This window comes from Meriones unguiculatus, chromosome 2 (genome assembly GCF_030254825.1).
Source record: "Meriones unguiculatus strain TT.TT164.6M chromosome 2, Bangor_MerUng_6.1, whole genome shotgun sequence".
NCBI lineage: Eukaryota > Metazoa > Chordata > Mammalia > Rodentia > Muridae > Meriones > Meriones unguiculatus.
Genome location: NC_083350.1, coordinates 44,886,955 through 44,901,645, shown reverse-complemented (window position 1 = coordinate 44,901,645; position 14,691 = coordinate 44,886,955). Strand labels below are relative to the sequence as shown.

General features: G+C 43.7%; 1 protein-coding gene across 2 annotated transcripts in view; it reads left to right on the top strand.

Moving 5' to 3' along the window:
- Stk32a (serine/threonine kinase 32A) overlaps positions 1-13,454 on the top strand; it is a 107,740-nt gene extending 94,286 nt beyond the window's left edge. Inside the window, exons 8-13 of one of the 2 annotated variants that reach the window (XM_060377323.1) lie at positions 547-644; positions 5,419-5,535; positions 6,938-7,063; positions 8,419-8,544; positions 9,228-9,292; positions 10,046-13,454. In XM_060377323.1, coding sequence (XP_060233306.1) covers positions 547-644; positions 5,419-5,535; positions 6,938-7,063; positions 8,419-8,544; positions 9,228-9,292; positions 10,046-10,142 — 629 coding nt within the window. In that variant the 3' untranslated portion in view covers positions 10,143-13,454. The remainder of the gene's footprint in view (positions 1-546; positions 645-5,418; positions 5,536-6,937; positions 7,064-8,418; positions 8,545-9,227; positions 9,293-10,045) is intronic. The other variant, XM_060377324.1, reaches the window with a different exon arrangement.
- Positions 13,455-14,691: the final 1,237 nt, after the last annotated feature.

Genomic DNA, 14,691 nt, shown 5'->3' with positions numbered 1-14,691 from the left:
AAGTATAATGGCTATTGCAAAGCACTATGCTTCCAGGATTCCCTCCCTCCTTTTCCCCCTGCCCTCACACACAACAGGAAGCTGCATTTGCCTCACTCCGTGCTCCCCAGACAGAGAGCTGAGCCAGTGTCTGTCTTGTACAGTTCTGAGCACCGTTTGAGGCTGTTCTACACATTCGGCTCCCTTAGTGTAGACTTCCCAGCTCAAGTCAGCGCGCCCGCCCCTCACCTTTCTCTGTCTCAGAGTCAGTGGCTCATCTGAGGACCAATAGGACCTACACTGTAATAGGTTCATGATTTAAATAAGAGATGAATCTGTCCATTAAGGTCTGTGTGTGTCTGTTCGCGTTAGCCGATGAACGGGACTGCTGAGACAGCTAAACATCAGGAAAGGTCGCCTGCTGCGAGCAATCCGCTGGACGGGTAATGAACACCCGTGAGCGTGTTTGCACCTTTCAGCTGTTAATTTTTCTTTGGGGGAGTGTGTTGGGAAAACAGATTGATTGGAGTCTCGGGGAGGGCAACTGACCTCTTGTGTGTCTTGCAGCTCCGGAGATGTTCAGCTCTAGGAAGGAAACAGGCTACTCCTTTGCTGTCGACTGGTGGTCCCTGGGGGTGACGGCGTACGAGCTGCTGCGAGGCCGGGTACAGTAGAACCACAGGTTCTTGTTTCTTAGCATCCTAGGAAAAATATGTTTTACAGATTTGCTCGTGAATGTGTGTGTGTGTGTGTGTGAGAGAGAGAGAGAGAGAGAGAGAGAGAGAGAGAGAGAGAGAGAGAGAGAGAGTGTATATGAACTGGACCATATAGAGTACCCACAGAGGCCAGGAGAGGGCATTGGATCCCCTGAAACTGGAGTCACCTTGGTGCTGGAAAGCGAACACAGGCTGTATGCAAGCTTGTACAGCCCAGATGTTTGTATCTCTGCAGCCATCTCTGCAGCCCCTTTGGGTTCTCTGTCAGAATGGAAGAATGCATTGTTTGCTAAGAACCAAGCAGTTTACTTGAAATCGGAAGACACCTACACTCCCTGGTGTTAATAATACCCCTTGAGACTTTTGCACAGATTAATTCAGTGTCCTATATGTGTCCCCGAGTCTGTCAGTTAATATTAATTACACAGATAAGCTAATAACATGGATATCAAAAACTCCTGGTGAAGGGAAATCAATATGCCTCACTCTCTTGGGTAAATAAAGCTGTTTGCTTAAAGAAAATTGTTTTTTTTTCCCCCCGTCACTGGGCAGAGCTCCAATTCAGACACATATCTACAAATAAGTGTGAATTATCGGCACCAGACAACCTGTGCTCAATCTTGCCGGTATCTTGTCTGATGTGGCTATGTAGGACTTCCCTGGCAACCTGGAGTATTATCCTTGTCAATGGGAACATTTCTCAAATAAGAAACTCTTCTCTAGATAAAAGATCAAAGAAATATAATAAAAATGATATTTTGTACAATTTTCTACAAATACAGAGTTCAGATACCTCTCAAAGGTTTTATCTTAGTTAGCCCAGCCTACCAAAATAGCACACTATGAACTGGGTAACTTAAAATGTTTATTTTCTCACAGCTGTAGAGACTGGAAGTCCAAGTCAGGGAGTCAGAAATGCTGGTTCCAGTGTCCTCACAAAACAGAGAAAGTAAGGGAGACAGGGGAGGGAAGAGGAGGAAGAAGGTAAGAATGGAGAGGTGACATGAAGGCAAAAGGGGAAAGAGCTCTTTTACTCTTTTTAAACAGACAGGCTCTACCCTTAGGACATAATCTGTCTGAAGACATCTGTCATAGTTCCTGTCTTCAAAAACATCTCACTGAGTGTTAGAGCTCTGATGTAGGACTGTGTGAGGGACACATCAGACCATGACATTTCTCTCTTGGCCCTCCAAAACTCAAAACCAATGTTAAATGCTCAATAGCAATGACATTTGCTCTTCCCAACATCATGTCTAGTGTCCCAAAAGTCATCTGAATATCACCCAAGTCCAGTATGGATGGGACTCGCAGCATGATTCATCTTGAGGCAGAAGTCCCATCCATCTGGGAACCTGTAAAATCAGACAAATCATGTGTTTCTAAAATACAATGATGGGCACAGACATGGGTTAGACAGTCCCACCCAAGAGGAGACAAGAAAGCAGGAAGGGCCGAGAGTTCCAGTTGGTTCTCTTTGTCTATAAAGATGGAACAGAAGATGTTGAGCTGTGTGAATCCTTTTCAGCATTCCAGCTCACTGTCTGTGCCCTTTAACTGAAGCAGTCTCTCTGGTGGTGTAACCCACCTTCATCTCTGACTTTTCTTATAAACCAGGCGCACAAGCAGCATTTCCCAATCAATTAATTGTTCAGCCTCTTCCTTCATGTTCTCTTCAAAATAAGACACCATTGTGAGTTTGTGCTTTGTCCTTTAAAATTTTTTTTATTCTCTTGGGATTTTTGTTGTTGTTGTTTGTTTTGTCTTATTGCATTATTTTATACTATGAATAGAATCTAAACTTGCAAGTTTAAGTCATCTCTCTCTTTTTATTTTTATTTTTATTTTTTTTATTTCTTATTTTTTGCATTTTACTATAAGTGGCCAGGAGGAGCCATGCTTCTTGTATAATGATCCCTGGCCCTTAGGTCCAGGAGTTGTGTTACAGATATATCAATTGGGACCATGCTCCATAATTCTGCATTTTGACTGGTTGTAGTTTTCTAAAATGATTTCCATCTGTTGCAAAGAAAAAGTTCCTTGATGAGAAGCAAGAGTACTATACTTACCTGTAAGTATGAGGATAAATATTTAGGAATTATGCTATTAGTGGGGAGTATATCGGAAGGCTTATAGGGAGGACCAAAAAGGGGGAAATTATGTAACTCAAAAAAAATTTAAAAATAGAACATTAAAACCAACAAGACAAAATCCACACCAGCAGACAAACAGAACAAAACCAAACAAAAAACACTAGCAATTTGCTGTAGTCACCCCCAAATCTTTCCATTTTCATATGGACAAGCCATCTTCAGATATTTATATGCAGATACATTTAGCAGTTTCAGAAATATAAATAGTGCTTTAACTTCATGTTGAGACAATTACATATATGAATCTATAACTTCTATATGACAGTACCTCAGTGTGTCTTACTTTCATAGTTAAATACATTTTGTAAATATATTATCTTACAAATATTTTCAGGAATATCGATTTTTTTTGTCTTCTGTTCTACATGATCAGATTGACGATTCACTAAAAACGGGATATATGTGTTACATAGTTTAACGTCTGCTTTGTGCAACTGTTCATCAATATGTATTAAATTGAGTGAGGGGAGGAACAAAGCGCTATACATCACCTTTGACACCTTTTAGGAAGTATTCGCTAAAAGATGGTGCATGATTACCCTGCAAATACAGTTAATCAGAAGAAAATGAAGTAGCAACATTTAGTTACAAGTCTCACCGTAACTAAACCACGGAGGAGGTGTGGGGAACAGTGATGTCCTGCTAATTTGCAAACTCTTCTCTACAGAAAAAGCGAATGATGTGCTGGTGAACTGTGCACGGAAACCCCTCCGAGCTGAGCCGCACTTTGGGTGGTCTGACCTTAAATACTAACTTGTGTGTCTCTCTGCGTCTCAGCCATGGAAAAGCAGAAGCGCCATCTGCCTTAGAGTTCTGCATTGACCTTAAGTGTATTCCATGTAGCTACCTCTGTGGGACTGGTTGCAGCAAAGTTGAACTCTTTGTGCTTCGTTTGGAAGACAGAGTCACTGTGTAGCCTAGGCTGAACCCAAGATCGCCATTCTCCTGCCTCTAGTTCCTGAGTTCTGGGATGGGATGGCAGACTTGTGCCATCCACCCACTGACCCATTTTTGTTCTGTGCTCTTGAAACCCAATCATGAGACACCCTTTACTCCGATCTAACACTTTATTTCTTCTACACTCTCATTGTTTGTATATTCTCCCTCTTAACTGACATGTTTTAAGGCTCTCTGCTATTTCCCATCATGTAGTCAGCTAGTCATGAGTCACTCCCTAGAGAACCTGTATTATCACCACTTGTTTCGCCAGCAACCTTTTGCAAGTGGTTCATTTTGCCAATGAAATAGCCTCATCTTGTACGTGAAAGAACTGAGAGTCAGAAAATGAATGACCAGGCTTAGCATCCAAAGCCTTCTGACCTCAGAGCTCTAACCCATGATTACATTATAAAACCTTTTAATTGACTCCTGGGAAAAACAAACACTTCCTCTTCCTCCAATTTAGTTCATCCATCAGCGATTACTTAAAGATCTGGAAAAGGTCAGTCAGGTGATAAATGTGTGCACACAGGTTAACTGTCTCGGGATTAATCTAATGTGGAAGTTCTGTCTCTGTGCATATTATATATGGTACCCACTCTGGGTTTAAGTTGCTTAGTTTCCTTACAAGACAGGGAGACCTAGTGGAGAAATTAGTATTCGTAATGGTTGCCCTCTAGTGGGCAGAGGTAAAATCATCACTAGCTTGTTCTTTATTTTTTAAAAAACAACATTTTATCTTACTAAGTTTTGGAATATGATAGAATACACCGGTTTCCGATTGGGATTTTCATATGTATTCTATTTGGGTTTTTAGTTTCTTTTATTCAGTCTAAATCCATAGATGGCCCTGATTGTTCTAGAAATGTTTTTGTTTGTTTAGGTTTTTATCTCAGCATAAAATCCTCTACCACATATTTCATGGGAGCAGAGATACTGGATTTGATATTTTCTGATCAGTTCTGTATCCTAAACTTTCTCATCATGTTTATTCTTATGTGTGTTTGTTTGTTTGCTTGTTTAAAAATGATATTCTTGGGTAGGCCAGGGCGGCTTTGAACTTGTTATGCAGGTGAGGCCAAGGACTGATCTTCCTGCCTTCACGACCACCCCCAACTGCTGGAGTTACAAGCACGTGGCACAACACCGAGCTTTCATTGTATTTCAGATCAGTTAAAAAGAGACTATGGGAAAATTATGAATCTGTAATTTTTTCAATTTGTAAAATTTACAAATCTGTAATATGTAATCAACCTTATATAGTAATATGTTTTTTTCCTATTCATTACTGATATCATTACTGATATCATTTTCTATCATTTTGAATGAAAACACTTAAAAGTTATATAGAAAACAGTTTGGAATCAGTGTGTCAAAAACCGGCTCAGTCCACTGAAATATTGTTTGGATCTATAAAATAACAAGTGTTTAAAACCTTAGGATATTTTGATGAAAAACTATAGGTTCGTGACATTTCTTTCAAAGTCTGTAGTAACCTATATGGCTACCTGTCAGTCAGCTTGAAGGGGTTCTTGTTGAGGTTTTATTGTTTCAAAATTCACCTTGTACATGCTTGCCTATTCCCCCCCTTTGACTTGTAAAAATGAAGGCCCGTTCTCTTTTTCTCCCCTAAGAGACCATATCACATCCGCTCCAGTACTTCCAGCAAGGAAATTGTGAACATGTTTGAGACGGCAATTGTAACTTACCCTTCTGCCTGGTCTCCAGAGATGGTATCTCTCCTGAAAAAGGTGAGGCAGGAGAAAACATGTTGGGAGGGAATCAAAAAAGGAAGTGTACATTTACGGTTGGAAGTGAAGATGCAGGCAGGATAATGCACATTTGTAGAGCGGTTGTTGCGACTAAATGTTTCCAAATATATGGCTTTCTTAATTCAACCCACAAATGCCTTTGGATGTTTCAAGGCCTTCTCAAGTTCATTGTGCCCAAATGTCATTCTTTGTCTCTCTATATTTCTTGGCCTTCTCCCAGCATTCTCTTTCCCAATGACTGGTCCCTTCAACCATCTATGCAAGGCAGAGACCAGGGCTCACTCATCATTTCCATATCTAGACCATAACCAGATCCTGAATTTACACTATCAATAGCCATTGTTGATTGCACTGTTCTTCATCTCCGTGGCTCTTTCCCTAATCCAGCTGCCATCAAGTTTTGTTTTGTTTTCTGATCTGTTGGCTTGTTTCTGCCACTCTGCTCTCTTTCCCACATTTCAGTCTCTTCTCATTGGTCTTCCAGTAAAGATAAACTAATGGTTTATCTTTAATGGTTATACTATAATGGTTATAAACAGCCCCTCAATCTTTGGGAATTTTGGTCACCCTCTCCTCCCACTCCTCACCAGCACAGCACCATTAGGCTTCTCACATGCCTGGATCAGGGCTTCTTGCCTTAGTTCCCCGAGATCAGTAAAACTTGGTGTGATTGGCTCCCTGACTGTGGTCCATACGTTGGTTTCTATATCTCCACTGTAAGTGGAGAACCTGGAGAGAAGCATTTTGAAACATGTGGCATTTTGACACTGCTCCGCCAGTACGACATTGTCACAGGTCAACGGATGTGTCTCCTTGGGTAGGGAAGCAGCTCGTTTGGCTGAGGTGGAACTGAAGTCATATGCTGTACGTGGTCTGGGGCTGCATGTGAGCCAGGAACAGTGAGACCACATATTGGCTTTAATGGCTCATATATTGAAGAAAAATACAAAGTGAAAAAAAAAAAAAAAGGATTGCTGGCCATTTTATGTCATTTGAAAAACACAGCTTCAGGTTTTAGCTCCGGAAAGCAATGTTCACTTCATGCTGGCTTTTCATGATCTGAGGTTGTTAAACTGAGGGTTAGAAAACAAACTTGCCCAGGAGGAGAGTCAGAGAGGGACTTTCTGTTTAACTCCTGGGACAGGCCATTTGTCCCATCATATTGCAAACTCTACTTCTCATGTTATTCCAAACCTACATTGTCTGCTTGCTTTGCGTGGGAGCAGGGATCACCGTCTTACAAACCACTTGCTTGATTTCTCCTCCAAGGGATGGGGCACTCCCTTTGGATACTCAGTTTCCAACACTCGGTGGGGCTTTTTTTTCCTGTCCCTTCTGTCTGGCCTTCCTTGTAATAACAATGCTTGTATTTCCTTGGCAGCTCCTTGAGCCTAATCCAGACCAACGGTTTTCTCATTTGACTGACATTCAGAATTTCCCTTACATGAGCGACATGAACTGGGATGCAGTGCTGCAGAAGAGGCTCGTTCCGGGCTTCATTCCAACTGTGAGTCAAGCTCAACAAGCCCTAAAAGTCCGCACACTGTGCACACTCCCCTGTGCACGAGTCCACCCAAGATCGCATTTGACGATCACCCTGGGAATGTAAAACCACCCTGATGCTAGCTTCCCACAGGGCGGAGAGGAGGCTTACATGGGGTAGGCTGACTGCTGGACGTCACCCAGCTCTCAACGAGAAAGCTGGGCTTTCTGGGCTTTAACCATGTTCTGTTCAGTAAGAGGTTCTAAACTCCCGAACAGTCATTTCATGCAATATGCTTGTGGAAGGGAACATTTTTTTTCCTTTCTCTCAAAGAGGTAATCTTTATATCCATTGAAATCTGTGAGTTGGTTAGTGGGAAACTTCACCTCCAGGAGCATTCCTCTTCTTTTGCAGTTTTATTACACGGATCTATAGTTTTAAGAGCCAATAATCATTGAGAAATCGTTTCCCTTGTCTGAGTATCCACAAGGGATATTGTATCCCAGGGCACGCTCCTGGATAAAGCTTAGGGTGGAGCCTTACTGAGGCTCTTCTCTCCTCTCTGCCTGGGATTTAAATTCTACCACTGGATATAGGAACACAGGCAGGAGCGATGTGCTCCTGCCGAGGCTTGTATAAAGAACTCTGAGTTTCCTCTTCAAGCCAAACGAGGCACTTGTCCTGGGGACACAGACACAGATGTTTCACTAAACAGCTGGATGAGGTACCCAGTTAGTGTATCAGGTGAAGGCTCGATGGAAGCAAGGAGGGAGCAGTGTGGTGGCATTCAAGGGTGCAAGTGTCTACCTTACTGAGCAACTGGAAAGTGAACCGAGGTTGTAATGGGGTGCACAGCTGATAAACAACTATGGAGGACCCTGGGCAACCCCTTCTTTTTGTTAGTCACGCCTGACTCTTGGGAGAAGCTCCACCTGTAGACCTTGGGCCTTTCTGTGAATCTGACTCGCGTGGAGAATTTATCAAGCGGCAAGTTCTTGGCCTCATGTTCAGAAATCCTGATTCTGAAATCTGGTTGGTGACCTTGGAATCTAAATGAGCCATGGCCACGATTCTGATCTATGTGGTCTTTGGAACGAACTGAAAAACCCAGAAGTTCAAACCTTCGAAATATAATTTTAATGTGGTCTCCTTCATTACTCACTAAGGGATAGTGAGAAGTTTGTAAAAATAAATAAACTATACAATCAAAGAATGTGAAAGATAATACTGGCAGTAAATGCTATAAAACCTCAGTGGGAACCCAAGTTGTTTTTCTTGGGTTGCCTCATCAGGACTACGCATTACTCTCTGTCTTAGGCTGGTATGCCTTAGGAAAGATGCAGGGATCTGAGGACTAAGCCATGCCTTCCTCTTTACAGAAAGACAGGCTTAATTGTGATCCCACTTTTGAGCTTGAAGAAATGATTTTGGAGTCCAAACCTCTTCACAAGAAAAAGAAGCGCCTGGCAAAGAGGGAGAAGATGAGAAAATGTGACCCCTCTCAGGTAGGTGGGCTGCCCACCAAGCTCAGGAAAGTGCAGTTCCTTCCAGAGCTGCTGGGGGAGGTCATCTCAGAAGCCTCGCCCTGCCTGATGCAAGAGAGACACAGCTACAGTGGCCACTGGGCCCTCTGTGTGCACCTGTGTGAGGACACAGCAGCAAGCCACAACCAGAGCTCAGGTCCCCAGAGTTTGAAGGACATCATCTCAACTTTCTATCACGTCTTCTCTAAGGTGTTCTACAGGTTGCTGGAGGTGCATGTCAGGAGCAGAGGGTGGGCTAACCACCCCTGCATTAACGGTGAAAGTAATTAACTTGTGCTTTCAGATGGAAGCTGAATGTGACGTGTGTGTGTTTGTGTGTGTGTGTGTGTGTGTGTGTGTGTGTGTACATACAGACACACATATACACACATTATATACAGAGTTCCAAAATCATTGTACATGATTCTGATAGAGCAATGGCCCAGGTTGGGGGGGGGGGAGAGCATGGCAGGGGCAGGAGTTTCTCTCCTGTCATCCTTCCAGAATCTGCTTCCATCTGGAAACAGGATTTCTTTGATCTAGGCTGCTCAGTGACTGCTCTATATATTGGCTATTTGTGGTCCTGATGTTATATATTGGGCTATTTGTGGACCTGATGGGTCAGCTAAGTATGCTTCTGTCTCGTTTTTATGTTCACCTTGCAGACATGTCTTCTTCAAGAGCATCTTGATGCTGTTCAGAAGGAGTTTATAATTTTCAACAGAGAAAAGTAAGTATCTCTGGGGCGGAGACCAGCAGCTTAAAATGATGTCATTTAGGCAGATTTTGTTTTCAGAAATTTCATATATTTTAAAGAATTTTTTTGCTATAAAAATGATGTAAATTTAGGATTAAAAAAATTTAAATTTCAGGAGCCTTTTTTTGCCCAGTTTTTTTTTTTTTAGTTGATAAATTACCCCAGTGTCCTGTTTTTGTTTATGGGAACTGGAATGTAAATGCAACGACTGTTTAAAAAGTTTTGTTTTAACATTTTGGGAGAAAGGGGTTGCCAATGGATAAGATTCAGGAGTTAGTTTTCTTCTTCTACCTGTGGGTCTTAGAGGTTAAACTCAGAATGTAGGCTCGCTGCTAAATGCTTCTACCCACTGAGCCATCTTGCCAGCCCAACACAATGCCTTTTAAAAGTTTCTTTAGCTCAGACTTCTTTATAATTAGAGGCCACACTGAATGGACTCAACGGGTTGTGTTTATTTTTTTATTCATTCGTATTTGTAACAACAATGTACTTAAAGCAAAGGAGGCAGTGAATTGGGGGGGGGCTGGGTCAGACATGAGAAGCCTAGGAGGGAGGAAAGGGAGGGAGAGATGATACAATTACATATTAAGTTTTAGAAGGATAAAATATATATTGGATTATATGCTGTCCTTTCAAAAGTTTAAGTTCATTTTTTTCTTTGAATAAACAACTCTCTCCCTTCTCCCTCCCTTCATTCCTTTCTCCCTTCTTCCCTACTCCTTTAAGAGTAAAAAGAGACTTTAATCAAAGACAAGCAAATCTAGCCTTGGAACAAACCAAAAACAACGAAGAAGAGGAAGATGGCCAGAATAACAACCTGTAAGATGCTTTAGCGTCTTCAGGGCAGTTCTTGGCTCCTGGCCGGAAACTTCTGATTATCACTCCCAGAAGAGCTGACAGCCGTCCTTGCCACTCCACACCTCATGGCTTAGGGAATGTGAATGAAAAAATCCTTCGAAGGTGGCAGCACTCCACAGCGAAGAGAGCCCGGATTCGGATTCGGAGCTCCTCAGATCTGACATCAGCACTAATTGACTCTGTCACCCTAAGCGACTATGTAACTACTTCCTCTGTTTTCCGTTCTCTGCTGGAGAGGTAGAGGGTTATTTCAGAAGAGCTAGCCTTTGCTCTGTTAAAAAAAAATGCTACAATTACTGTTCTAAACAGCCTTTATTTTTATTTTTAAATGAATATTTGAATGTAGGTTTATTTTTTTCATTCCTTTTGATGACACTGTGAAAACTGAACACTGTATAGAGTGAGCCTCTTCAGGGCTGGAGAGTATCATAGTGAGGCCGGAATTTCAAAGCTCGATTGGCTAGGAATAAATATTCCATCAGGAATAAATACATAACTCAGATTAGAAATAGCAAAGACTCCTAGGGCCTTGGAGTGGAGAACTGCGTTGGCTGGGAATCTGTTAGCCTAATGGCTGGCGTAGCCTCTCCACTTCTTTTCAGTGATAGGGCCTCTGTCAGGTGAACTTGGTTCCGAAGAAGGGAGTCAATGCAGAAGTTTAGCAAATGCAGAAGTTGGGACTTTTTTTTTTACTCCGTTTGCCATTCTGTGGCATGTCTGTCCCTCAAGGGCTAACTTTTCTCAAGATTAGCAGAGGCCTGCTTCTGGAGAGGATCTGAGTGTGCTGCTACAATGACCGGCAGGGCTTCGTTGAACCACTCAGCGAAGTCTCACCTTGCAGGAGAGTTATCTTGCGTGTTAAATTTGGAAGCTGGTAAACTTTCCCTTGAGAAACTCCGAACTCCACCGATCATAAGGAGGAAAAACCCCAGTCAGTGGCTTTTTTATCATGAGACCTGTCACTTTTTTTTGTTGTTCGCTCCTTTGTTTTTCGAATTGGTCAAAGTTACATTTGTTATTTAAGAAGTTACAAGTTACATTTAGAGCACCAGGATGCTCACAGATCCCTGACACGGAAGCCCCCACATCCCACTGGCTGGGAGATGCTGGCAGAATTTCCTAGCTTCTTACAATGTTACTGATGCCCCACTCTTTCCTGTCTTTCTATTTCACTCATGTGCAAGGTGTAATTCACCTATATGTGCACGTCACCTAACTCCACTGTGCTGATGCGCGTGAGAGCCTTGAGAAACTTTTTTGAGTGCCCCCCGTGGAGACACTGGGTAGAATCCAGAAGTGGGTAGGTTTTACAAAGCATGGTTTTCAGCTTCTGGAAACAAACTGAGGTCATCTAACGGTATTCCTTATGGAGAGTACAGGCGTAACCACAGTCCCAGCAAGCTGGTCTAAAGGACCTGATTGATGTCATATGGGGAAGGCAGATGGGTAGAAATAGATGGTAGATACTTTGGCAAGTGAGTTTGTGCAGAAAAAGGAGAGCTGAACTGAAGACAAGCTTTTGTGGTTCTTTGGAATGTCTACCCTGGCTGCGACATAGCGCCTTTCTTCTAAGAGCAACGATATTTTTTTAAAGAATGAAAAACCACCTCTTTTTATTCAACTCCTGTCTCCTGAAGTTCTCACGTGTTGTTTGTGATATTTCGGTTATATTCAGTCACTGTGTAATTCAAAGCACTTGCCCTTAACTTTCAGAGGGGTGAACGGGTCACACATAGCAACACAGAGGTGACTGGATTCTGCTCCAGGCTAGTACCCCTACAAATGTCACAACCACACGCATGCCCCAGCTTCCACCTTTTGTCTGTCTGTACTGAAGCCCTGATGGGTTATGGATTCACCTTCCCTCACCTGGCTCTTCCTTTTCCTAGACCTTGTCTGCATCCTCCAAAACAGCAGCTTTTAGAAATGCTTTCCAAAGGACAGCAGGGCCAGCGGGGCTCCATGGGGGGGAGGAGAGTGTGGACTGTTTTGTGTCTTTAAACATTAAGGTGTGAGTAAGAACCCATGTGATCTCGGAAGATCCCTAGCTTTTTATTCCCACTGGGCATCTTTCAAGTACTGCTAGTTTTCAGAACGGGGAAATTGCTGGTTTGAGTGGAGTGTGGGAGCTGGGTGCATTTCTAGTGCCAGCCAGATGAGTGGCACACAATGTGTTTCAAGTTAAAAAGAAAAACATTCCCTGGGCTGGGTCTGTGGCTCTGCAGTAGAATGTGTACCTAGCATGCACAAGGGCCTGAGTTAGAACCCCAGCACCCCAAGAAATGGAAGCACTGCATCTGGCTGTGCAGGATAACTGCTACCGAGCACCACCCACTGCTGGGCATTCCCAAGGGCTCCTGGCAATTGCTTCTTGGTTTTATTCCCTAAGTTTTGGCTAAAACTTAGCACTCACCAGACAAAACATCCCTTGATTATTTCTGGGAAGGATTAGGGCTGTGAATTTTGGAAAACAGTGTGGCTGTCCTTTCTTCTGCTGCTGGCCAATCTCTCCTAGCAGCTTCCATCCTCCTGTACCACACAGAGCCTCTGAAGGGCCTGAGGGGGTTCGGAAAACCAGAGTGTCCCAGCTGTGACACCCGCTGCTCCCTGCACCACAGCTGCCATCACAAGGGCATTCCCGGTGACTCAGAGTGGAGGGTGGGGCAGCCTACTTATGGGGTAACTGTGATCCTCACTCCCTGGAAGGAAGTGTTCCACTATCCAAGGCCCAGTGACCCTGTAGCAGCCCAGGCTTGGCTGAGGTCTTCTTTAGGACAGGAATGAATCCAAAGCAGTACAGAGCATTGCTAAGTTAATCACTGTCATCTAATTAATTAGTGGAAACGCAGAGATGACTGGCTTTCCTATTGTTACGGCTTTTCCAGTGAATGTCCAAATAAGAGACTAGGAAAAGAGTGTTGCTGCGCCTGTTGAGACTCTTGTCTCTGTTCCAGGTTGTCAGGGATGCTGAGCTCCGGTGCTTGGGGCGCTAGTGAATAGGCAAGGCAGGGCAAGCACTTTGCTCAGCTCCTCCGTGTTCCCTTGTTCTGTCTACGCAAAATCCATCTCCTACTTCTGTCCACCTGTGATCGCTATTCAGTGTGGGCTCAGAGTGTCAGCCCAACATTAAACACCGAGACTCCCTGTTTCATTTTTCTGTGCTGTTCTGAGCTGGTGGCTGATTTAGAAGCCCCCAAATTAAAAAAAGACAAAATGTGCTTCTGTTGAGCCGTGGTGTATGTGATGTCAATGTCCTGCATGGATTAAAAGTCTTCTGTAACAATATGCCCCTGGTCTTCCTTTGTCAACTGTGTGTGTGTGTGTGTGTGTGTGTTTGTGTCTTGCTGTCCCAGGTCATGTGTTCATTTAGAAGAACTTCCCTTTGTTGGGGATGATGTGGAATCTGTATTTACACGCTGTAGAGGGCTCACTGAAGGACTGCAGCCACCATCCTGGCTTCTGCTTTTCACCATGTCGTTAAGTTTACAGACAACCCGTACAGGACCCTTTTGCGCTGTTCTCTTCCCCTCAGGGTCCTGTTCCTTTCTTATGCCAGAGCCACAGTGGATTGAGGGCCCATAGTCTGACAGAAGGACAACAGAGGCCTCAGGGGACCTTTCAACTAACTCACAGGCCCACAATAGCCCCACACTCAGCAAACGTCAAGCTCTTGGGCTTGTCTTATAGTGAGCTCTGAAGTCCTGCACACCAACTATCCTGTTGCTCAGGGCATGCTAAGTGTCCTGTATGCTTTTCCCAATAGACCACCACACAGAGGGCAGGATCCAGCACTCTAGACTCTGAAGAGTGCCAGCAGTAGGCCTGTGATCTGCTTTTGCAGGTTGCTCTGGTCCCTTTATCCTCCATCTCCTTCTCAGATGTTTGTTCCCTCTGTGATGGGTTGGTGTGAGAAGAGATGATTCTCAGAAGTTGTTGGAACCAGAAGCTTTTGTTATTCTTATCCCTGTTCAGTGTTCTCATTCCTGACCTGGTCAAGTGTGACTCAGCTGCCAAATACTTGTAGTTCCATCTTTTCCAGATCACTACATTCTAACAAAGACCATTGTAAGTGCCAATGGCCCCTTTTTAAGCCACTCAAATCTGTAACGGGATTAGCTGTTCCTTGGTTATAAGAAGAAGGATCTATTTTACCAGTCTCGAGGGTGACCAGACCTACGTTCTTTGGCTGGCAGTATTGAGTGGATCTCTCTTCTGGGTTCCCTAGGCAGGTAACATGACAACCTGCCGATGCCAATGACTGGTTTTGCCTCCACAAGGAATGAGCTTTGCTGAGGCAGCAGCACCGTCTCAGGCAGGTTAGACTGAGATTGGAACTGCCTGGGTTTGTCACTTCTAGTTAGCAAGGCCAAGTATGCCCTATTCTGAGCTCTTCAGACACCCTAAAACCCTACCTTCCAGCCCCACCCACATTTCAGTCACCACTGAATGCCCTACACAAATTAGAACTGGATCCAGAAATGCTTCCCAGCACAGGGATGTGATGGGGGATTCAG